The sequence below is a fragment of the Egretta garzetta genome, unplaced genomic scaffold (genome assembly GCF_000687185.1).
Source record: "Egretta garzetta isolate BGI_Z169 unplaced genomic scaffold, ASM68718v1 scaffold271, whole genome shotgun sequence".
Taxonomy (NCBI): domain Eukaryota; kingdom Metazoa; phylum Chordata; class Aves; order Pelecaniformes; family Ardeidae; genus Egretta; species Egretta garzetta.
The window spans coordinates 4,548,436-4,571,562 of record NW_009258669.1 but is presented as its reverse complement, the minus strand read 5'-3'; the positions used below and the strand labels follow the sequence as shown (position 1 = coordinate 4,571,562).

At 38.5% G+C, this 23,127-nt stretch overlaps 1 protein-coding gene across 3 annotated transcripts in view; it reads left to right on the top strand.

The window, feature by feature from the left end:
- Positions 1-45: 45 nt before the first annotated feature.
- Positions 46-23,127, top strand: part of PJA2 (praja ring finger ubiquitin ligase 2) — a 34,994-nt gene continuing 11,912 nt past the window's right edge. For 2 of the 3 annotated variants that reach the window (XR_004841150.1, XM_009648675.2), the window contains exons 1-4: positions 14,432-14,514; positions 15,306-15,506; positions 18,092-19,154; positions 22,857-23,042. Coding sequence is in view for 2 of the 3 variants with exons in the window: in XM_009648675.2 (XP_009646970.1) it covers positions 15,308-15,506; positions 18,092-19,154; positions 22,857-23,042 (1,448 nt within the window). In the remaining variant the exon portion in view is untranslated. Of the gene's footprint in view, positions 386-14,431; positions 14,515-15,305; positions 15,507-18,091; positions 19,155-22,856; positions 23,043-23,127 lie in introns of those variants that run through there. The other variant, XM_035888478.1, reaches the window with a different exon arrangement.

The following is a 23,127-nucleotide window of genomic DNA, read 5'->3' as shown; positions in this document are numbered from 1 at the left end:
TTTTTTTTCCCCTACAACAATGTGACGGTGACTCAGTATCCCGGGGCGGAAGGGGGAGCCCGCTGCCGTGCCGCTGAGGCCGGAGAGAGCGGTCGGCGATGGCGGGCGTGTGCTCTCCGTCCTGCGCAGCAAGCTCTGAGGGCAGCCCGGTCACCCGGGCCGGTTGGGTTCTCCCTGCGCTATCTCAGACAAAATAAAAGTGGGAGTGAGCAGGCACACTTCCGAAGTAAGCCGCTTGACCTTGCTTGAGCTCAGTTATGAAGCACTCGCACTACCTGTTTGCTGGATGAAAGGCGGTCTGAGCCAGCTGTGAGCAGAACGACCCCTAAATTCAGGGACAGAAGGAATATGGCTTGGGCCCGGCATCCAGAGGAGACTTATTAAGGTGCATCAGCTAAAAGCATGCGTTTTCGTACACGCGAGTAAAGGTGCATTAACCTGTAGTTACCCTGTGTAGGATGGGTTTTGCACCTGGATGAGAGTCTCCTTGAAGGCGGTTCCTGTGTGTGCCTCAATGTTGCACCGTTAGTAGGCTCACTTGAACTGCTTGTCTTCTGCTGAGCTGACTGTGGTGGAACTGAGTTCTCTCAGAATGCTGTGTGCTGCAGATATGCTTGGCTGGATACTGCTGTTGAAATAACACTTTTTATGAAGGCCATATATCGGTAACATAGCATGTGAATCTGCATGGTGCACAAAGTTGTAAAAAGTTGGTATTGTAACTGTGTTGCTGAGTACTTTATATGTGTCTGAAAGTGTAGCAACTGCATTTTAGGTCCCTTTTCGCTACATGTTTGGACACTTCACTCTTTCAGTGTGGTTCTTGATTTGTCCTTGTCTGTGTAGACAGTTAGGTGATTTAGAAGAATGATTTTTGATTAAAATTCCATTACACTGTATCTAGAAAAAATAAATTATGTCCTGTAGCAATAAAGGGAACCGTCAGACTGTTACTGTTCTCTGTTAATGCACAAATCTTGAGGAATAAGTACTTTATAGATGTAAATTTCATTTAGGAGAAGTATGCATATTTAAATTTGTGTAAGCAAATACATGTAATAAAATAAGTTTATTTGCAGCTGAGTCAGATTTGCCCAGCTGAGCAGATTTCCTGCTCTTTCTACCCATTAAAGAAAGGAAAATGTCTGGAAAAAGTTGTTCAGAAAAAAACCCAATATTTTGAAGTTGCATTAAAATGCAGGATCAGAAAACTTCTGTGAAATATGCCTATTCTTTTATTTCCTTTGCCAATTCAGTGAATTGCAATGCACTGTAGGTAGTGTGCAGAAGTTCTTGACTGATCAAAGCCTTGTCAAAATAAGACATGTATGAACTATCACCTTGTTAAGTTAGCTGCTCCCTTGAAGATGTTTACTTCTGCAAAAGCAGTTTAGCATAGCAAACGAAAAATACTGATGTGACATACTGCATTCATTTGGCAAATACTGTTATGGGTATCTGTAGCAAAAAGTTAAGCTGGTGCTGCTACCATTTTTACATAGTTATCTCCCTGGTGGTCTGTTGTACTTGTTGAGTTGTGTTTATTTTTATTCTTTGTCTCTTAGAAAGACTTGAATAGAGCAAAAAGTGTTACTGTGCTGTACAGCAATAGAGGCCAGAATCCCGTTGTACTGAGGACAATGCATTTGTAAGGAAGACAGTTGCTGGTTTATGGTTTGCAGTGTAAGTAGTGTTTGTTTGCCGTCTGAGGTAACTGGAGTTCTGGATGTAATTGAAGTTACGAGCATAAAATTTACGGTTCAATGAAGGTTTATCCTAGTATTTATGAATAATATTTTGAACAAACAAACTATGGGGAGCAAGTTTGTTCTAATTCATTTATTCACTGATACATTAATGATCCCCCTGCATTTTTATGGATAGGGCTGTAAGTCTGATAAAAGTCCACGGCAGAGTTACAATGAAGCTTCAGCAGTCTTTTACCTGTATGTTTAGTAGTGTATTTGGATAGGCCCCAAAGGTCTGCTTTGCATTCATTTCCCTTGGCAAATGTATTTAAAAACTTCAGTTAATACCTTGAAATAATGTTTGAGTTACAGAAACAACTTTGAATGTGGGATAAATACAGGTAAACCCAAGCCACTGGAGAAGGGCAATGGTAGCTAACCTCAGCATTCTGTTCAGACCATCCATGGAGAAGTGATATTTTAAATGTCCTTAAAAGGCACATCAAGTTGAACTTAGAACGGTACTTTCCACCACTGTTTGGAACTTCACCTTCTGTGGTCTTGATAGCCTGAACTTGAATGAAACACACTTCATGCTGTTTATCACAGGGATATCCTGAAGTGTTTGGAGTAATGCCATATATTTAATATAGGAGCACCTGTTTGAGTTGTGAAAGTGTAAAATACAGTATGTCTTGCAAGAACTTCGGTTCTCCTGTAGGCCACACCTGGCTGGCTGTTTTTGTGGTGTTTGTGGAGCAGGGCTGTAACTTATGTATATGGGAAATGGAGGTAATTACTAACAAGCTTTTAGTAATGAGTGGAATACTCTGCAAGGATGACAGAATGGATGGCCATGTAAATTGCTAAATGCTTATGTGTCGCAGTGGGAGAAACTATTTAGAAATTCTGCTGCCAGTGGTGTTAATCATTCTGAATAGTTTTAAAACAGCTTTTCAAATTTGATTAATGTCAAGTGTGATGTTTTGACACTAAACCTGTGTACAGAATTTCGGGTAACTAAGTGGCAACAGAAGCAAAGAGAATTCCAGCTGGCACATATGTGTGTGTCCTTTCATACGTGCGTACAATTATTAAATCATGACCTGAAAAGTTTGCAGTTGTTCAGACGCTAAAATCCCCTGTGGCTTTTATGTATGCTGTAACATTGGCAGTGTCTCTGCTAGCTGCTAAGCAGGGAAAAAAAGATCCAAGGTGAAAACTGTTTTGAGTGTGAAATGATGCAACTAGTTGATACTATAGAAAAGTACAATACAGATAAATGGTTCTGATCATGAGGATGGATTGCAGATGGTTACTCAGAAGACTAGTTATACCAAAATGTCCTACCCTGTTAGTTTAGTGTCAGAGGTGAAATTTCTGAGACAATCAAGAGAAGTCCCCATAACCCAAGTAATGTTTAAAAAGTAGTAAAACTCACCTGTTTTAGTGGCTCTGTAGTCGACTTTACATCTTAAAAATAAGTGTGTCCTCATCACATGTTTGGTGAACAAGGTATTTGTAGCTTGGTGACAGCTTAAAAAAAAAAATTGTAGTGTAAGATTTTGAGCAGTTCTGAGAGTCAGGAATCTGCAACAATATTTTGAGGCCTAAAAATTGGCTTCTAGGTAATGGATCTGTAAGGTTTCCAAGATAGTAATAACATGCTTTAAGTGAAAAGTAGTTGTTTTTAAAAGGAGATGACAAAAATAGTCAAGTATTTGCGCCACACCCGGTAAAATTGGTGCAACTTTGTACAGTTTATCAATTATATAACCTTTTAGAAACTTTTTAAAAACAAAAAAATGCGTAAAAGGAATAGAGATGTTGATCAGTAGAGAAATTGTGATTTATCTTTTAAGTTATGTGAAAGCAAGCAAGTAGTGTTTGGGAGTTACATTATAGGTCATATCTTACTCTACATACCAGGGGTTTGGAGAAAAAGCACACAGATTGTCCTTTCCACCCTAACATAGTTATATACAATTATGATTCCAACCCAGGAAGCAGAATAAATAACTGAAATTCTGGAGGGCTAGTTAAGGAAAATGGTCATGGGGCTGGTAGGGATCTCGCCGTTATCCTGTCAGACTTTTCTTTTCTCACAACCCTTCCTCACGTGACTCTTACACTAGGTGTTTGTTTAAAACCTTTTCTCTGTGGTGCATTGCTTATTGATATTCTTCAGCCTCCCCAGGCTATCTGTTTAAGTGATATGGTATTCCTACTGGTAGAAACATTTCCCTTATGTGGTTTCCATGTGTTGTTACCAAGTGTCAGGGAGATCTTTCTTGCTGCCATGTAAGAGTGATCTTTTTTGAAGTATGGTACTTAAAACTATATGCAGAGTGCTAGATCTGATTTTAACATCTCAATCAGGATAGAAGGGTTCCTTTCCCTGTCTTGTAGCCTTCACTCTTAATACAGTTCCATATGTTGCTGTTTGACAGAACACGGGAAGTTGATTTGTGTGTAACTTCTGGTCCTCTGTAATCCTCAGCTGCTCTTCTGCTTAGCTGCACATTGCCTGTTATTCTCCCTTTGGTAATTTGCTCAGTTGTTTATTCCTACCTGACAATAATATCCTGCATGTCTCTTTTTGAGAATGATCTCAGTTTCTTCACAGGTATATTAGAATCACTTCACATTCTCTTTCTAAAATGTAAGTCTTGATGGCCAACTGACTTCAGTTGGAGTTCTCCTTTCTGCCAGTTGGATCAGAGGCTTTTGTTACCCTTGTGTCCAAAATACAGAATTCTGTTTATGAAAGGAAGAGTTTAAAGCAGTGTGTTTTCACTGTTATTTAGGAAAAAAAAAGCTTCCAAAATTTTTTTTGCTACTTTTGGTAGTGGATAAGGATTCATTACGTGTTTTGGGTTAACTTTGCTTTAATAAAGACTGTTATGCAAGATGAAAGACAGCAATGCAAAAATACATCTTGGGGCCTGATAGTTTGCTAATTGTATCTCTCCACCATATCAGAGTTTCAAGTACCCGAACTTCCACTTTGGGAATCTTGTCATCTCTTATTTGCTGTGTTTATCAGGGAGAAAGGAAGTGACTGTTCTAACTTCTTGAAATATGTTGAAGTCATCTGCACTGACAAAAATGAAAGTGAACCAACCATGTCTGCATCAACTATAGAAAACTATTTGCATTTTGTTTAGTACTGGCTTCTGTTTGCTGTCTTTCAGCTCCAGAGAGATGCTTCCTCCTCTAGAAAGTTTGTAATTGGAACCAAAATAGAAATGCAAAATGTGAAAGTCATAGGCAAAGGAAAAAGAGAGGACAGATATGGGGGGGGGGGGGGGGGGGGGGGGGGGTTTTTTTTTTTTTTTTTTTTTTTTTTTTTCAGTGGATGAGTAGATTGAGTGGGAGGGAGAGAAGGAGACAGACTACCACTACAACTTTTATTAAAAATAAGGACTGAATTTCTGGATATCTTCCGAAAACGCCTTCTGAAAAGCAGTAGGTAAAAATTGCTACTTCCATGCCCTTAGTTTAGTGCAGATATGTAGAATACAAAAACTTGTGTTGTTGGGGAAGGAGAGAGAGATGAAGGTTCAGCTGATGATTAGCAGCTTGTAATAGTGTTCTGTATTAACAGAACACATCACTTACAGGGGCTACTGGCAAAGTTAAGCTTTTTAGTCTTGAAGTTGTAATGCCATCTTTCTAGGGGAGGGTGAGACTTGTTCTTGATTGGTTAGTACATGTACACCGTCCTTATCTTCAAAAGGTTTTAGAACTTTAGTTACTTAATCTTCCCTCTTGCTTGATATTTAATGTGGAATTTCTACTGAAGCTATTCATCAGGGTAAAAACTGGAAAAACAGTTATTGTGGTAAGACAGACCTGGCAGTTGGTAGGGCAGATTTTGCATGTTCTACCAAAGTCAGGGTTGAGTCAAAGTCAGGGAAGAGGGAAGTGATGCATTCAAAGTATTTACAGTTTTGTGTAAGAAGGTAAAGGGAGGTGGGCTAAAATTGGAGAAAGCCGATGCAAATGAACTGGAAATAATGCAGAAATTGAGTATAATGTTGGAGCAGCTAGATGGTCAGAGGACAGTGAAAAATCAGCACTGGAATGGTTACAGATCAGTGCCCAGTGGTCCATGGCTCAAGGATCAGAATTTGTGTTGTGATTCCTGCCTCAAGTTGCTTGCGTCTGGCTCAGTTCTGCTGCCTCAGCTGTAGATGCTGAGCAATGCAACTCTCTGCTGAGCTTTAAAAAAACTCCAAAGACAGAATTAGACCCTCAAAGAAGGGGATTCAGTAAAGCTGAGTAAGTTCACTCAGTCTAACTTACAGCTTGTCAGCCAACTGTTGTAACCGCAGCTGAATCTGCAGCGGAGCAAGCCAGCCTAACCCTGGCTACTTGGCTGAAGTGCACAGATGTCAGACATCTGTGTCGAGGGATTCTGTGCACTCATGTTGGTCATAAGAGCTTGGATGAAGGAGTAGGAGCCATGCAGGATCTTGAACTCTAGGAGGATGTCCATGGATAGAAAGGAACTGTATCATAATGGTGGTTTGTAGCAACTCGCACATTCAGATACCTCTACATGGGAGGTGCTGACAGGGCTCCACTTGTAAAAGGAGTTCTGGACTTGCAGCAATTTTGTGTCTATTTTCTTCATGACTACTAATGGCCCTGTGAATATATTTAAGGCATTTCATTCGGAGCAACCATTTAGACTTTCCTGCACATACTTGAATTCACTGTTGTTTGTATAGTGGCAGCAACTGTTCCCTTTAAAGCCTGGCAGAATTTTTCATGATTTGGATGGAGTTGCAATTTGTGTATTATAGGAGGTCATTAATTGAGATTAGAAGTATGCAGACTGAAATGTCTGAAAAACTAATCAATCTGCTTCCTTGAGCCTTCATGTTGACTAATGCTTTGATACATGCAGAATTTGAACTATTTATATTTGTGTGCCTAATGGATTGCAATATTTCAGAACCTCAGTTTTGCATTTATGGCACAAAATGCATACAAAACTGCACACTCTTGGGGAAATGCAAAACAAACTGTTTAGTATTGAAGTGGGAGGAAGCTGCTATCAGCTTTCTGGTGTTCATCCCCTCTCTTGGTATTTGGGAAGAGGCTCAGATCAGTATCAGAATGATTGCAGTGATCTTGCTTTTGGGGGTCTTTCATTTAAAATGTGTTTTGTGGAGGTGGATTCTAATAGTGTTTTGTTTATATATATTTGTTTATTACCTTTTCAGGCAATTCCAAGGGGTGTCTGTTATGTTAACATGGTCTAACACTTAAGCATTTTTATGGCATTGAGCTAAGACAAATTGTATTAATCAGTAAGGAAAGGAAGAAAAAGACATAAAGCCCACTTCAAATTTATCTTCGGATTTCTTCTGTTGAAGTCAGAAGCTTTTTTCTGAAGTAGCATTTTAGAGTTTCTGTCCTCTCAATTGTTACTAACCATTTACATTTTAAGCACAAATAATACACTTCATACAATATCACCAAGCATCTCACATTAAAATGCTACTAAATACTGGGGAGATGGGGTCTGTTTGGTGGTCTTGTCTTCCTTCTGTCTTCCTAAAGAAGAGTCTCTTACTACTCTTTGACATTCCTTGGAGACGGGGACTTTAGCCTGTGATAAAAATTGCGGTGGAATGGTGCACTGGAACTAAATCCCTCACTGTCCCTTTTGGTCCTGGGAATGCAGAGCCTTCCTCTTCTCCCCCGTTATGGGGTGGCTGGCAGTGCACTGCCGCTGTGGTTTCCAGCTGCTGCAGGGAGCAAGGTCTGGTTCTGATCCCTTCCTCCTGCTGCTGGAGCTGAAAGCCTGTGCAGATAGCCTTGCTGTGGGGATGGGGCTGCAGGGCGTGTGGGAAGGGCAGTGCAGAGCAGAGGATGAGTGAATGGTCTTAGAAGTGTCAGTACCTAATTTTGGTACTGTATATGCTTAGTGTCACAAGGCCGCCTTTTATTGCCACTTTACTGGAACTAGCATTGATCCTAGTTGTGTCAAAATTGATAGGGTCAGGCTAGTAGTATAAGTATAAACATGTTAACACCAAGTGTGTACGCACACATTTAAGCTACAAGTTTAGATTGGAGTGACTTAACGAGCGTGAAAAGCCCAGCAGTGTTTAAGTTCACAAAATATAAATTTGCTGTGATTAGTATTTTCATTAGCTCTCTAAATAATGTTAAATGCAGAATTATTTTTGTGATGAAAATGGGCAAGGTGACAATAAGCATTTCCTTTATTCACAGAGGTACTCAGATATCTTTAATTGCCTGTGCTGTATTTTCAAAGTTAGGCCCATAGTGGAAAAAATACCTGATTTGCATTTGCTGAAAGGATCCTTTGCACTATTCCAGAGACCTAAACTGGTCAAGCTCTTTGAATATGCAACCAGCTGCTGTTTCAATTGTTAACAGAATAAGCAATTTCAGTAATCTGAGAGGTAAAAAACAAAAGAAGTTTTATTTTCATTTAAAGTGAATTCAGTGGTAGGCCAGCCTGACAGCTTATTGAGTTTGGACCACAGGCTACTTTCAGCCTCAGGCAAAGAGAAGGAACTATACTAAGCAAAAAGATTGACTTAGTGGAATCTGTAGCTGATAGGAGAGTACAAAATGACCTGGAACGTTAATGAAAAGACAGTATTTAATGCCTGAAAAATAAAACCCTGAAGCATATTCCATTTTTCACTGTATACGTAGGTGAGCTGATACTGCTTATAGAACTAATCACTGCTGTGTTCTGAAACACAGTGAGCAGCCTATAGTCACTGCTAAACCACAGACTTCAAGAGGAACTTTTGGATGAATAAATGTGATCCTTTAGAAAAGTGTATAGTTTCTGCTTATGATATAATGTACTGGCTTTGGCTGGGTTAGAGTTAATTTTCCTCGTAGTAGCTTGTATGGGGCTGTGTTTTGGATTTTTGCAGAAAACAGCATTGATAACGCAGGGTTGGTTTTGTTACTGCTGAGCAGGGCTTACACAGAGTCAAGGCCTTTTCTGCTTCTCACCCCACCACACCAGTGAGGAGGCTGGGGGTGCACAAGAAGGTGGGGGGGGGCCACTGCCAGGACAGCTAACCCCAACTGACCAAAGGGATATTCCACACCATATGACATCATGCTCAGCATATAAGGCTGGTAGGAGAAAAGGAGGTTGGCCAGGCTGCTGTTACTTTGGATCTGCCTGGGCATTGGGCTTTTTTTGCATTGTTCTTTTTCCTTGCTTTTGTTTCTTTTCCTTTTTATTATTTTATTTTCTCCTTTCTGAAAAATTATTAAACTGTCTTTATCTCAGCCCACAGTTCTTCTCACTTTTACCCTTCTGATTATCTCCCCTATCCCACTGGAGCGATAGGGGCGTGAGTGAGCAGCTGTTTGGTGCTTAGCTGCCTACCAGGCTTAGACCATGACTTACAGCTTTCTGAGGTTTAGATAAATCCCAGACAGCAAAGGTAAGTTCTAACTGAATATTCATTGGTTTGTGTAGAAATTTGCCAGTGTATGTAGTTTGAAGCTTATGAGCATAATAAAACATTTAAAGAACTTCAGTGTTAATCTGCCCTTAGTGGCAAGAGAGGGAAATTGTGACAGTAATATGTTGTTTTAAATTATTGAAATATTTCTCTCCCTTTTTGGGATTATTCCATGCCTTTCTTCTGTTGACTGAAATGGAATAATCTCTCTACCATCCTTAGCAGTGATGCTTAGAAAACTGAAAATTCTCTATTCTAATTCAAATTTCTTTCTAATTCATCTGTTCTTGGAAGCTTTCAATACCTGCAGGAAAGACAGACATGTAGAATATTGGTTACAGATAAAGAATATTGGATAATACAGTTTAAAAGATAAAGTGAATATTTTTACCTGCAACTTTTACGGAGTTGATCAGGGATATGCTTTCATTATGATTCAGAGTTAGTCAGGTAAGGGAGAGGGTGTCAAGGATGTGAGTTTTCTCACCTGTTTGACAGCCAAATGCATTCATATACTTCTGGGAGTAAATGCAGGTTTTTTTTTTTTTTAAGACGGTAACATAGAAAACACTAATTGTGTCAGTATTACATGCATTCTCTTTTCAAACTCCAAATGTGAGATCCTGTGACTGCCTTGTGGAAGAAAATGGTTTCTGTAATTCATAGATATAGAAAAAGAAAGAGCAGATAAGTAGGATAAAGGAGGTTTGGTTCTCCTTCTATGTGAAGTGTTGGGGAGACTGGGACCAGAATATGCATACAGTTTTTTTAAGAATGCTGGAAAAAATCTGAGGAAGCGCGGAAACAGTTATGAGTTATTAAGAGTGATGAAAATACTTCTTAGAGATATTTAAAGCTCACTTTACATGCCTTAACTAGCTTTTTTTTTAAATACCTTCTGTACCAGAAAATTATGATACCCTTCTTGTCTTAGGGATGAAAAACACTTGGGACTACTTCCCCCCTGCTCCCCACTGTGCCATACACTCCATATTTTTTGTTCAGATCCAGATAAATTTGATGGAATACTTAAATGAATTTGTCCTTGTGAGGTTTCCAGGGTCATGGAATATTTTTTTTGCAGAGGAAGTTATGAAACTCAGTTGCCTCCTCCTTCAACTACAAAACTTCTAGGTATGTAAGGGAAGATTTCTCAGTATTTCAGCTCTTGGAAAAAAGGCAAGATTTTGTTCAGATATTCAGAATGCTTTAGACAAACTTATTTCTTTAATTTATATTTTTTTTTGTCATTGCTTCTATGAATTAGACTCTGCTCCAACAAAGTGGTGCCATCTGGGTAGGTCACAAGCAGTTCTGGGAGTCACAAATAAGGCCAGCCTGCCTGCCTCTGTGGCAGTCGACATCACTTTGTTCTGGAGTTAGGTGTATGCCATAGTGGTGATTTGTTTGAGTAGCGTTGTAGATCTAGGTCGTGCACTCCTTGATCCCAGAAAGCTGCTTCTCTTTTTTTCCAGTATGTGAGAAGCAAGGGAGTTTAGAGGATAGGGGAGAACAAAAGGTAATGGAGAGGAGAGTGAAGGGTTCCAGAGTTCAGGTTTCAGCGAGCAAGGACTGGGATCCTGTCGGAGGACTCGGCACATAACTGAGCAGGAGACTGCAGTTGTCCTAAATCTGGGTCTGTAAGTTAGAATGGCTTGAGATTTACATGCAGGATTGTGGTCAAGGGAATGGATCGTTTCTGAATGCTCAAGCTGTGGTGCTAGGTTGTGAACACGCGTATGTATGCATCTACACTTAACCTTCAACATTGTGTTACTTCTGGAAAAACAGTGGGGTTTTTTGTGGGAGAGGACGAGTTTGTTGGGCAAGTAAGATGGATTGGGTCTAGATTCTGAGGCTTTCTATGTTACAGCCTGTAGTTTGCTGGCTCTAGGAAGTGGACTCCTTAGCGCAGTATTTGTAGAAGAGGAAGTATGCCACCAAAGTGGCTTAGCTCTACATCAGTGATTAAGGCATTGCCAGGGAAAGGCTGGATCTACCTGTTAGTGCACTGTGCATTTTAGGAGACACTCTCCCCTGTTTCATTTAATCTAGCTCTGGTAATCTAAAAAGCTTTTCTGCTTTCTGACAGCTGCTAATGATCCTTTGAGGAATTCAGGTGACTATAGCACCCTTTTGAAAGAATGGAGGTGTGTGTGTATAAACATCTTTAGCCTGATAAGTGAATAGGAAGCCTGTTCCCGTACCTTGATTGTTTAATCGCTGGTGTGTTGCATCTCAGACTGGTCAGCTTTGCAGAACTGTGTCTTGTCAGCAGGTATTGGGTGTGTTTTGAACATGCCTACTAAACCGAGCTGCTGAAAGAAAATAGAGCAATACCTACTTTTAAGGTTGGGTTAGCTTGGAAGAAGGGCCTGAGAGAGGCTATTGTGTATCTCAGGAACTTGATTGCCTAAGGGCTTCTCCTAAATTGGTCTGTATGTTCAGATGCCTAAATGCTGCCAATTTTAGGCATGTAGGCAAATAAACACATGGCTCCTCCTCTTATTTTAAGATATTTTGTATATAGGTAGAAGTTAACGTCTCCTGTAAACCAAATGTGACATCCAAACTTTCAGTAAATGGTGAAAGCTTTCACTGTATTGATCCAATAAGTCTTTCCCAGGGCAGAAGAATAACTGCACGGTGTATCTTTCAAGAACAATGGAATATGAGATGAGATACTTTTGATGTGAGAGAAGTGTGTTGCACCCAGCTTTAAAGATTTTGCATGCTGTGAACACCAATTTTAAAAAATAAAACATTTGGATTCAGAGAGTTTGACTCTTGCGTAGACATTGGTTTTGAACAATACTGGTATTTTAGAGAACAAACTAAAATTAAGAATTAGGCAGTTATGTTATATCTTTACCTTTTTTGTTTCAGCCACTTGTATTACTGTGTTTGAGGGCAGATTTCTCTGTTGCTGTGCTGATTTATTAACCTAACTTGGTTTCTGCTCTGCAAGTTCAAATGTGGCTGCTTATTGTCAGCTCCCTCTGGCAGTCTGCTAACCAGCCATGTTATAATCAGTGGACACTTAAGAATTGTCAGAGCTTGCTTGAATAAACATGACTTGCCGGTTGACTTAAATTAGTCAGCCAGTTAATATCCTTACTAAGAAAATTAATTGTCAGTCCCCTTTTTCTTGTGTTAGTTGCAGAGACTTTTTTTTGGCAAAGATGGTAGAGAGTTTTAGCCTTTCTAAGGATTGCAGGAGTAGTGTAGTTTATAACGTATTGACCATTTCAGCTTCTGTTGTTTAATGCAGGATGGGCAGGTTTGGACAAATACCTGAAAATATTTTGAAGTGAGATTGTCTGTAATCAAACTACATAGTGCTTCATGGATAAATGAGAAAAAAAAAATCCTCTGATGCCTGCTATTTTTTCTGGAAAGGTTCAACTGCATTGTATCCCAGGCCTGTAGAAATAAGCAGTATCACTGTACTGCAGCTGATGATGGACATGTTTGGAGCTCTGCAATGTTCATGGGACTGGGCTATGGTTGGAGAGATTTCATGTGTGGGAAGCGAAGTGTAAAGAAGACGTGACTACGATTACATGTTTTAAGGGGTATTTAGAGCCAGATACAATGTTGTGAGTTACAGCACAACATTTTTGTAACAAATGGTTTCCTAGAATTGGCTAAAGATAGAGTGAAGCTGACAACATTAGATAAAAGACTCCGTATGTTATAATTTACTTAAATGTTGCAGTTTCAACCAGTTGAATAGTAAATATTTGCCTTTTAATTTTAAGCACTGCAAGTGTCTTCACTGTTGCTGTCAATTCACCTTAGAATGAAACAGTAGTATTTTAGATTCTTGTGGCAGATGTTCTATGTGAGTGTAATTTTGTTTGGTTTATTCCAACCTCAATTTTCTTCTGTATTGGGCTGAAAGAGAAAGTGATTATTTTTCTTTTCCTGGAGTTTGCATTTTTTCTGTGGCCTTGAATCTTCCACCATCATTACACTACTCAGCTTCTGTGTTTTTAGTTTGGGTTTTTTTGGGGTGGGTGGGGGGTGAGGTGGGGTGGGGTGAGTGGGGGTGGGTGTGTGTTCATGTGGGGAAGATCAGGCAGAAAGTATTTGGATTTATTCCACAGAAATTTTACTGAAGTGCAGATTGCTAGGAAATGTTTTCAGAATTGCCATCCTGGCAATTGTATACCAAATTCTTGTAGGATGCTATGTGTCTGAACCTCTTAAGACTAGCTTCTACTAGAAGCTGTAGTGTTACAATAGGTAGCTTTCTTATACTTGCGTCTTCATTAAAGCTTTTAAGGGATCATATGATTTCTAGGAGTGCAGTTGCAAGAAAAATATTTTTTTTCCCTGCATTTTATTTTTCATGATTTATGTTAGGTAGGCAGTAACAGTTAGTTTCCTGTCTGTCAGTCCTAGGAAAATGACCGCTTCAACAGTGATGTTAGTTTAAAAAACAAAGGAGAAAAAACCAAACCCAGACTTGCTTGGACTCCTTGACAGCTGGCTGTCATCTTTTAGACAGTCCACATACTGCAACTACCAGCCTTACTAATGGCTATTCCACTTAAAGCTGCATAAAGCAACTGCCAATAAATGGTGGTTTTGCATATGCATACTCTCTTTTCAAGAGTAGTGAAGATTGGTTTAACAGCTAGGAAAGAAAAAAGCTTACTTATTTTTCTGAAGTTCAGAAAACTCTGTGTTAATGGTTGCAAACTTAATGTCTCCTTTTCAGTCTGGTAAGTTTCAAGAACAGAAAAGCTACTATGTTAATTCCATATCTAGTAGAGATTGAAAGTTATTTAGAGTGATATGAAAAAGCCACTGAACATCTGAAATACTGAACTTCTAATTGCATTTGTACAAGCAACAGCCTTTGGACATGAATGCTTGTGTTAGTGTTGTGGTTTAACCCCGGCTGGCAACTAAGCCCCACGCAGCCACTCACTCACTCCCCCCACAGTGGGATGGGGGAGAGAGTCATAAGGGTAAAAGTGAGAAAGCTCATGTGTTAGTAAAGACAATTGAATAGGTAAAGCAAAAGCCATGCATGTAAGGAATTCATTCCCTGCTTCCCATGGGCAGGCAGGTGTTCAGCCATCTCCAGGAGAGCAGGGCTCTATCACGTGTAATGGCTACTTGGGAAGACAAACAACATCACTCTGAACATTCCCCTCTTCCTTCTTCTTCCTGCTGCTTATATACTGAGCATGACGTCCTATGGTATGGAATAGCCCTTTGGCCAGCTGGGGTCAGCTGTCCTGGCTGTGCCCCTTCCCAGCTTCTTGTGCCCCTCGCAGAGCTGAGACGTCCTTCACTGGTGTAAGCACCGCTCAGCAACAGCTAAACCATCGGTGTGTTACCAACATTCTTCTCATACTAAATCCAAAACACAGCACTATACCAGCTACTAGGAAGAAAATTAACTCTATCCCAGCAGAAACCAGGACAGTTAATTTATTAATAGGTGATACTACTTTATTAAATCCTCTCTTCATTACAATATCAGCAGGTTTTTCCTCACTGTTTTTCAAGTTGCATTGTACTACTTATCCCACGTTTTCTTGGTAAAAGCATTAAGATCCATTAACAGGGCGTACAGCTATACTAATAGGAGCCATGTGTGGGCAATTGCCTTGTATGGCTGTGCCTGAGCATACTACCTATTGTAAAAAGAATAAAGCCTTCTCTCTGGGACTTGGGACTTCTGTTTTAGAAGGTGTGGTTTGGTTAATTGTACTTTTCTTGTCACAGAGAGAAGCTGGCTGGGGCTGGCTGAATTGTGCTGCATTAACTGAAGGTTTTTCCATTACACTGCTTGCAAATGGTTTTTGCAAGCTGACATATATGTAGTGTCAGAGCTATGTACAGAAGTGTATCACATTAAAAAAAGTCATGTGACATCTGGACTCGATTTTTTTTAAAGTTTTTTTAATAAAGTCTGTTATTTACTACAAACATGTTGAGATGGGGGTAAGATAGGTGTTTGTCAGTATTATTTAATGCACATGAAAACTGAAGAATTCAGAGAAATGGGAAATCCTTTGCTGAAAAAATGTATCTGTTAGGGAAGAGGGAAATTCTAAAGACATTATTGTTTAATGCAATCTCTCTGTCTTTTTCTTTTGTCCATTATCTTATGTAGCAATGGGTCAAGAAGCTGGCAAACCAGCCTGGCCCAAACCAGCAGGAGGATACCAAACTATTACGGGTAGAAGATACGGAAGAAGACATGCCTATGTTGGTTTTAGACCATCTTTGAATAGCCAAGAGAGAGATGAACATCAACACAATGAAGACTGCGAACGATTAGAATTGGAGAATATTCAGAAAGAGAATTCTTTATGTATGTGCATATCTTTGTGTATGTGCCATTTAAATACAAACTGGGATGTGTGGAGGTGGGGGAAGAAGGCACATAGAGAAATGTGAAGGGAAGAGAGTAGCCAATTAAATAACTCATGTAAAGTACATTTCTTACGGCTTTAGAGAAAGAAACTTGGTATGAAGGCAAATTATAGTCTATCTTAGACTGTCTAATTTTGCCTGAAGGAGTGCATTCCTGGGTGAGTTAATGCATTTTAACCAAGTCAATAGCCGTAACACTGTATAATTAAAATTATTTTGTTTTCAAATTAAGTTACAAATCACATTTGGAAGAGAATACCTCTTCTAACCTTCTATTTGGGACTGAGCTGTGGAATATTTGAAATATCATGGCCCAGGTTATTCTGCCTTTGTCAACCTTAGTGTAATTACAGTAGAAATTGGTTTAAGCCTATAAAACATGTTTAAACATTCTCTTTTCATATGTTTGTACCAGTCAGACCACTTCCCTTCCTTGTTTAATGAATTTTGAATGTTAGTATTTCCCAAAATGTCTTTTGTGACTTTAACATCTGAATAATATTTTCATAGAGAAATACAAAAAGGCTTATGGGATTAGAAACATAGTCTTATCTCCTTGAGCATATGAGGTTTTCTGCTAAAAAAAAGTTTGATATAGCCTCAGATCTTCCAAAGTAGCATTTCTCCTTTCTTTATAGACTATATTGTAACTGCTTTCTCCTTCTAATTTTTTTTTTTTGCAATAACATAGTGTTAATTTAACTTTGTCATATGACAATGTTCTTGGAGGCTGTTATATGATGTGTAGATCATCTTGGGGTGGTTTTATTTTTTTGTAACTCGAATCTTTTTTGCAGTTGTCTGTGCTTCATATATTTTCTATGCTTTCATCTAGTTAAAGGTTGATTTCCTGTAAGGCCATGTTGACACTTGTGGAGATCTTTCTCTTGTGTCTCTATAATGCTACCACCTTTCTTGTTTCAGTTACTCCAAAATAAGCATGCTATTATTTTAGGGGTCATAAGAAACAGGCAGTTTAGAGTGTATTGTCTCCTTGTTCTTAATACAACTGTTTTCTAAGAGTGACTCACTTTCTATATAAAATCTAATAACAAAATGCCTTTCCTTTTATGTTTGGACTTTTTTTGTGTATGTGTTACGGCTTTTCAAATTTCTCTTTGAGTAATGTTTTGGATTGATTCATTTCCCTTGCCTCTATGAGGCTACATTTTTCCCCAGTCAATACTTATTTTTGGATGGGTGGGTACTACCTAAAATATGCTGCATATTTCCTTTCTAACTGGCTTGACATCTTACGTACATCTAAGCAACTGTGGAAGATGGGTAGAAGGAGATACCCTTGAAAATATGACTGGACTTGATCCTGGGTAACCTGCTATAGGTGACTCTGCTTTAGCAAGAGGGGTGGACTGGATGACATCCAGAGGGGCCTGTCTGCCAATCTCAGCTGTTAGCAATTTTGTGAAGGAGTCTCAAGATTTTAATTGGATAAAATGTAATGTTACAGTACTGCTTCCTGCAAGCCAGACTTCTAGAGCTGAGAGGCACAGCTCTCATACGAGTTCAGTGCCATGAATTCACCAACCTAGGCATGGATTAGCTATTTAGATAAGATCCTTTTTTCTTTTTTAAGTTTTTTAGCTCTGGAACACTGATTTTATGTGGTTTCCTACCTCTACTGGTTTTTAAAATAACTTGCTAGGGAATCCCTTTAATGAATCATGTGTGTCTCACTTTTTCTGGTCTTGTAGTTAAGTTTCCAAATCTCTTAATATTGACTTAAAAACTTTAAGTGCTCTTATCAAGTTATGCAAGCCGCTGTGTATTCAAAAATAGTTTGGACTCTTGCCTTGGTTAGGAGTTTACAAATGACTTGAACTAAGCAGCAGTATATGTGTTTTTATGTACTTTAACTCCTGCTGCTGGGTTTGATATTTATTGTCCTTTTATGCAAGAAGTGTTCAAGTGTAATATAACCAAACTGAATTTGCAATGATGGTAACTACTAACTGTAACTCCACATTCATCCCTGCTATTATTTTCATCTTATGAGGAGTTGCACTCACAGCTGCATGTGCAAAATATAGTGCTATTAGTATGTAATTTATAGTAGCAATAAATGGCTTTATGTGACTGTGGCAGAAAGCACAATTTAGCTAGTTAATGAATGGATAGTCCAATTTTTAACTTATGGAAAAAAATGTTGCAGCTCTTTTAATCTTCTAGGGTTTTTTTTCAGATTTCCTGTTCTCATCTTAAATTTCTCTTTTTATATAATCAATGTAAAAATGCTTCTTATGAACATGTTCCTTATTTTCTTGCTGTCACAGGCTGAGCTGAAATTGTATCACTTAAGTCTATTCTGTATGTTTAGTTTATATAAATGAGAAGTTAATATATTAGTAAAGAATGACTGTATCTCTGGTAAACGTTTCTCTTTACCAAATTGCACTGCAGTCCTAGTGAACTACCTTTCTTTTTCATGAGCAGTTGTTGTAGATGAGAATATTTCTATTATTGTTGATTATTGCAATGCGTTCTTTCTTACAACTTTCTGTGAAGGTTCCAGTACACTGGTTCAAGTTTCTTCTGGTTTATTGGATGAGCCTTTGTTAGAAAATATTGGAACTGGAGAACCTGTTTGCCAAAGTGTATCGAGCCAAACTTTTGAAACAAACACATCACCATTTTCTCTGTTCTCTTATGGTCTGGAAGGCAACAAAATCTCAGGGAACTTTATGAATCCTTATGAAAATTCTGAGGACCTTGCAGAAGATGCATCTGGAGGGCATAAGGATTTGAAGGGTCAGAATGGAATTGCTTTTGTAAACATTGACTCTTACGAGCCAGATAGCAGTGATGGAGAGGAAGGTGATGCTCAAGACAAATTTTCTTTGACAAGAGAAGAAGCAGGTGTATTTCAGGAAACGCTAGATAACATGCTTTCTGAGTTAGAAAAAGGCGTAGAGTCTTTTACTGACCTACAGTCCCAGTTGTCTGTTCTCAACCGCAGTGTCTCTAGAGAACGTTGCGAAGAAGCAGGATCAATGCCTTTAATGAGATATTTTAGCATAGACTCAGACTTGGCTTGTCCAAACAACAGGACATTTAAATGTGCTGAAGATCAAGATATACCAAAAAGTAACCAGAGTGGTGCCACTTGTGAAACACAGCAGATAAAAAATGTACTGGATGTTGGAATTGGAACCCCTATAGCAATTGTTAATGAATTGAATGTCAATGATATCAAGACTGCCCAGGGAAATTCACGTGAGCTGGTAGTGAGACCTAAAATAAGAAAACAAAATACTGCAAACCAGTTGGAGAGAGAGAAGCTTCTCCCTAATGATGATGAACAGGAAAGTGGCTCCTGGAGGAGAAGTGAAATTGCTGAAGTCATGCAAGGCCGTGCTGAGTGTGCCTTGAGAAATAGCAAAGGAGAGATGAGTTCTAGTATGTTCTTTGACTCAAGAGAGTATGAAGGTCATCGAAAGAACACAGAAATAGACCTAAGGAAAAATGCAGCAGCTCAAGAACAAAAAAACACGCTAGGTGATAGCACTTTTTGGGATGAGTTTGAAGACTGCAGCAGACCCTTCTCAGTGTCCCACAAAGATGAAGACAGGTAAAATTTCATTTTTATATCTGTATTAGAATTGAATATTTTGTGTAAACAATATGCAAATCTGAATAATTTGTTAGCAAATGAGACTAGAATTGAATATTTTGTGTAAACAATATGCAAATCTGAATAATTTGTTAGCAAATGCGACATAAAAACTCGAGCAATTTCCAAATATGATCAGAAAACAAGATGCCAACTTTTCCTTTCCATTGTCCTTCACCATTCCTCAAATCCATCTAAAGAAATGGTAATGTACATTCTTCTGGTAATACAAAAAGCCTTTCCTTATTTTTAGGGTCAAAGTGTCTTACTGCTAAGGAAGATGGCTTGTTTATTTTTATTTTACTTTTACTGAGCAGATGGAGGGTAGAGAGTGAAAACCTTGTTCAGCATGGGTTTTGGCAAAATGTGGGTCTTTGAAAGTTCCCTTCAAGACTTGGTATTTTCAGATTTTTTTTTTTTGCCATCAAATCTCAATATTCTGCATGACAGCCTATGCATGTTCTTGTCTCCAGCCTTTTGAAAAATTATTCTTCCATGTCATATCTGAAGAATAATTTGATAGGATTGCTTATCTGTTTTTAAATGAGCGTTCTTTAGACTAGGAGGTGTTTCCAGAGTAACTATTAATGAATACAGTTTCAGATCCACAAATGGCTCCAACCTGGACACCAGGAGCAGTATTCAGGCTCCTCCTGTTTTGGGCTGTCTACCCAGAAGACAGACTAATTTGGATAAACCTTACGTTGATTAACTTTTACTCATATAATGCTGGTTAAGAACTTTTGACTGTGAATTGGAGTTATGTAACTGAGCTATTCTGAGGGTAAAACCTGTTCATTTATGGTAAATGCAGTAGTGCTTGTGATGTCTCTTGTTTGATTTCCTCCCCCCCCCATTTTTCTTCCAGTTTGTTTTCATCTTGTTGCTTCCATTCCCACTGCATTCTTTACAAGATATGTCTTCTGGATGTTGATGTGGCTTTTTTCTGTGTGTGCTTGCCATTAGGCTTCATAAGCTAACCTGTTTACTAGATTGTGTTTCCACTGCTTTTGTGGAGAGAACAGCATGAAAATTAGTCTGCATAAACTCTTGTCCTTAAAATATTGCAGTCCCAATTATGAGAGAATAAAATCCTTAAGGCATTGTAATATGCATTAGTAGACTTAATATTTTTTTCTTATTAAAGATATAGGTGGACTTGCAAATGAATCCTTTCCTTCCTTGTAAGGCTTACTTTTCAAAATTTTTTGTTACTACATGATCTTTTCTGCTTCTGCAATGCTGCTACTAGATTAAAATGCGATGGAGGAAATGGACTGTATTTTACAATTATAGCATTGGCTTCCATGATGCAAAGTAATGGATTGTTGCAGCATGATAAAAAGAAATACAGATTGCATATCTGGAAGTGGCTATGTTCATCATGATGGCAGTAACTGAACCACTAAACAGGAAACATATGTTCTTTAACTTAAAAAATACCCCTACATAATTTGTGTTCTAAAGCCTCAAAAGACTTACCCGTATGAAGCAAATTGTCAATGATTACTCTGTACAAAGGAGCAAATGTTTTCCACTCAAAAGGTAAAGTTTTATGTTTAAAGTATCAATCCATATTACATGCTTAAAAATACATATATAGCTGCATAAAAAAAGCAGAATTGGCATATGTGTCAAACTACATCCTGTGACTCAACTTTCACTTCTTTTCCAACCTAGGGAGAAATTCACCTTGCTGATTGCTGCAGCCTGGGCCTTCACCTCACTTTTTTGCTTCAAGGAAGTGCCCAGCTATTAGGGTGTTAGCATGTAGAAACTGTGTGAGAAGGAGAAAGTTTTGTATATTTCTTAGAACCGCATATGCTCTGAGTTGGAAAGGTCATGGTAGGTTCCCAGAGGGCAGGGGTGGTGGGGGAAGTATTATATCCTTTAGCTTCCTTCATTTAGTTTTGGATCGTATGGCAAGTACAGGCCAGTTCAGCCAGGGGAGAAACTAATCTTAGAAAATCTGTGTGCAAATGCTAAGTTAATGTGTTATGCTTTTGGCAGGTGACAAGTCTATAACTCTGTAACTATTAAGTGACATGCTGCTTCTCTGCAGAATTGGGCACAGTTAAATCCTAAGTTTTGAAATATACACATTCAGTGTTCTTCTGTTCAGTATTAATGACTTTAGGCACATCCTCTTTTCTGGTTTGAATTAGTGTTTGTGTATAAACTTTAAAGAGAAAAAAATTGGCTGACAACATAGGAATATTGTTATAAACTGTGTTGGAAATAGTTTCTGGATTGTAAAATAGAGAAAACTAAAATAAGATACTTGAATATTTGGGCTAGTTTTACAGTGTGCTCAATTAACTTTTTTAAAGCAAAAACAAACAAAACAAAAGGTTCTAAAATGTTAGTATTCAGCTTTAGATGGTGTAACATGAGATGCCTTAGACCAAGAATTTCTTAGCACATATGATTTCTATTGTAAAGTAGTCCTTTAAAATATTAAATATTAAAAATATTAAAAACAATATTTAAAAACATTAATGAATATTCTTACTCCCTAGTCCTCACTTTCCCTAGTCCTCAGAATTGTGATAGAAAAATACATTGCTGCTCCAAATTAAAATGTTTTTATATAATGTGTCCTGATCATCTTTATTCATGTGCAGCTTCCAGTGTATAGTGTGCCAGTTATCAGAAGTACTTGTAGTTCATTAAATAGCAAATTTAATTGGCTTGTGCTTGTAATACTGTATAGAAAGAGGGTTTATTTGAAATGAGTTTGTAGGTGGGGAGATAACATCGATGCGCATAGACATACTGGGTTTAGCAGACACCTGCAGGTGTTGTGGATTGTGGTGTAAGATGCGCTCTATTAAGCTTGTTTGCTGTTCACATATTTATTAGTTTTCTGTAACTTTTTGAAGTGACAGCTAGTTCACTATACTTTGAATTTTGGTAAGTGTCGACTGTCACTGTTAGTATTGAATAAACATTCTAAATGGCATTACCAAAGGTAGCAGTAGATATGTTCATCCTTCTTGAGATTCTGCTAACATCACTATTTTGTTTAAGCTGCCAACAACTTGTTATTTACTGCCCTTTTCTATGTGGTGTCTGAGCACATTCTCTTTGAAAAACTCCCTGCCATTCATATGTTCAGGCTAGCGAATTAGATAATTTGCAGTAAGTCATCCATTGCGTCTTTGTATGATGGAAAAAAAAAAGGACCATCAAATATGGGTTAGAGGTTACGAAAGCTTTTACTTGAAGTTTTGTTTGGCTGAGAGATAAGGCTGACATCACTTATTGTTTATTAAGCAAGCACTGGTGTTCCCAGTGTCACTGCTGCTGTTTTCTTGTGTGCTAGGAGAAAGATGTGTATAATGGGTCTGGGCTTATATTCCTGAGTTGTTTCATGTACTCTGCAAATGTGGAGGGGGAAGAACAAAAGCTTTCTGCAAAGTGGAATGGACAGAATTCTTTCTTAGGAGGTGATTTTTTTTTTTTTTTTTAAAAGCTCTTTATGTATACTTGCCTTACTATACATCTATAAATAGCACAAAACTAATTTCTCCTGGAAAAAATAGTCTATATTGAGAGCAATGTTCACAGAAAAGTAGGAAATCACAGAATGTTTGTGTTTGTTTTCTTTCCCATAAAGCAGTGTTTAAATTCACACCCTGTTGCCTTGTTAAATTGCAGCTCAGAATGCAGTGATGGCGAATGGTCTACAGCTGTACCTGCCTATTTTACGGCTACGGAAAAAGACCAGTCCTCAAGTGATGAGAGCTGGGAGACTGTCCCAGGCAGGGAGGAATGTGAGCCTGAAGTGCAGAGCAGCAGCAGTGGCATAGAAGAGGAGAACACAAACTTCTGTTTCCAAGGAGGGTATGTTTTTGATTTATTAGCTAACTTCCTCTGAGTTCTGACATCAGCAGTAACGCTGCATCCACATGACACTGCACAGAATAAC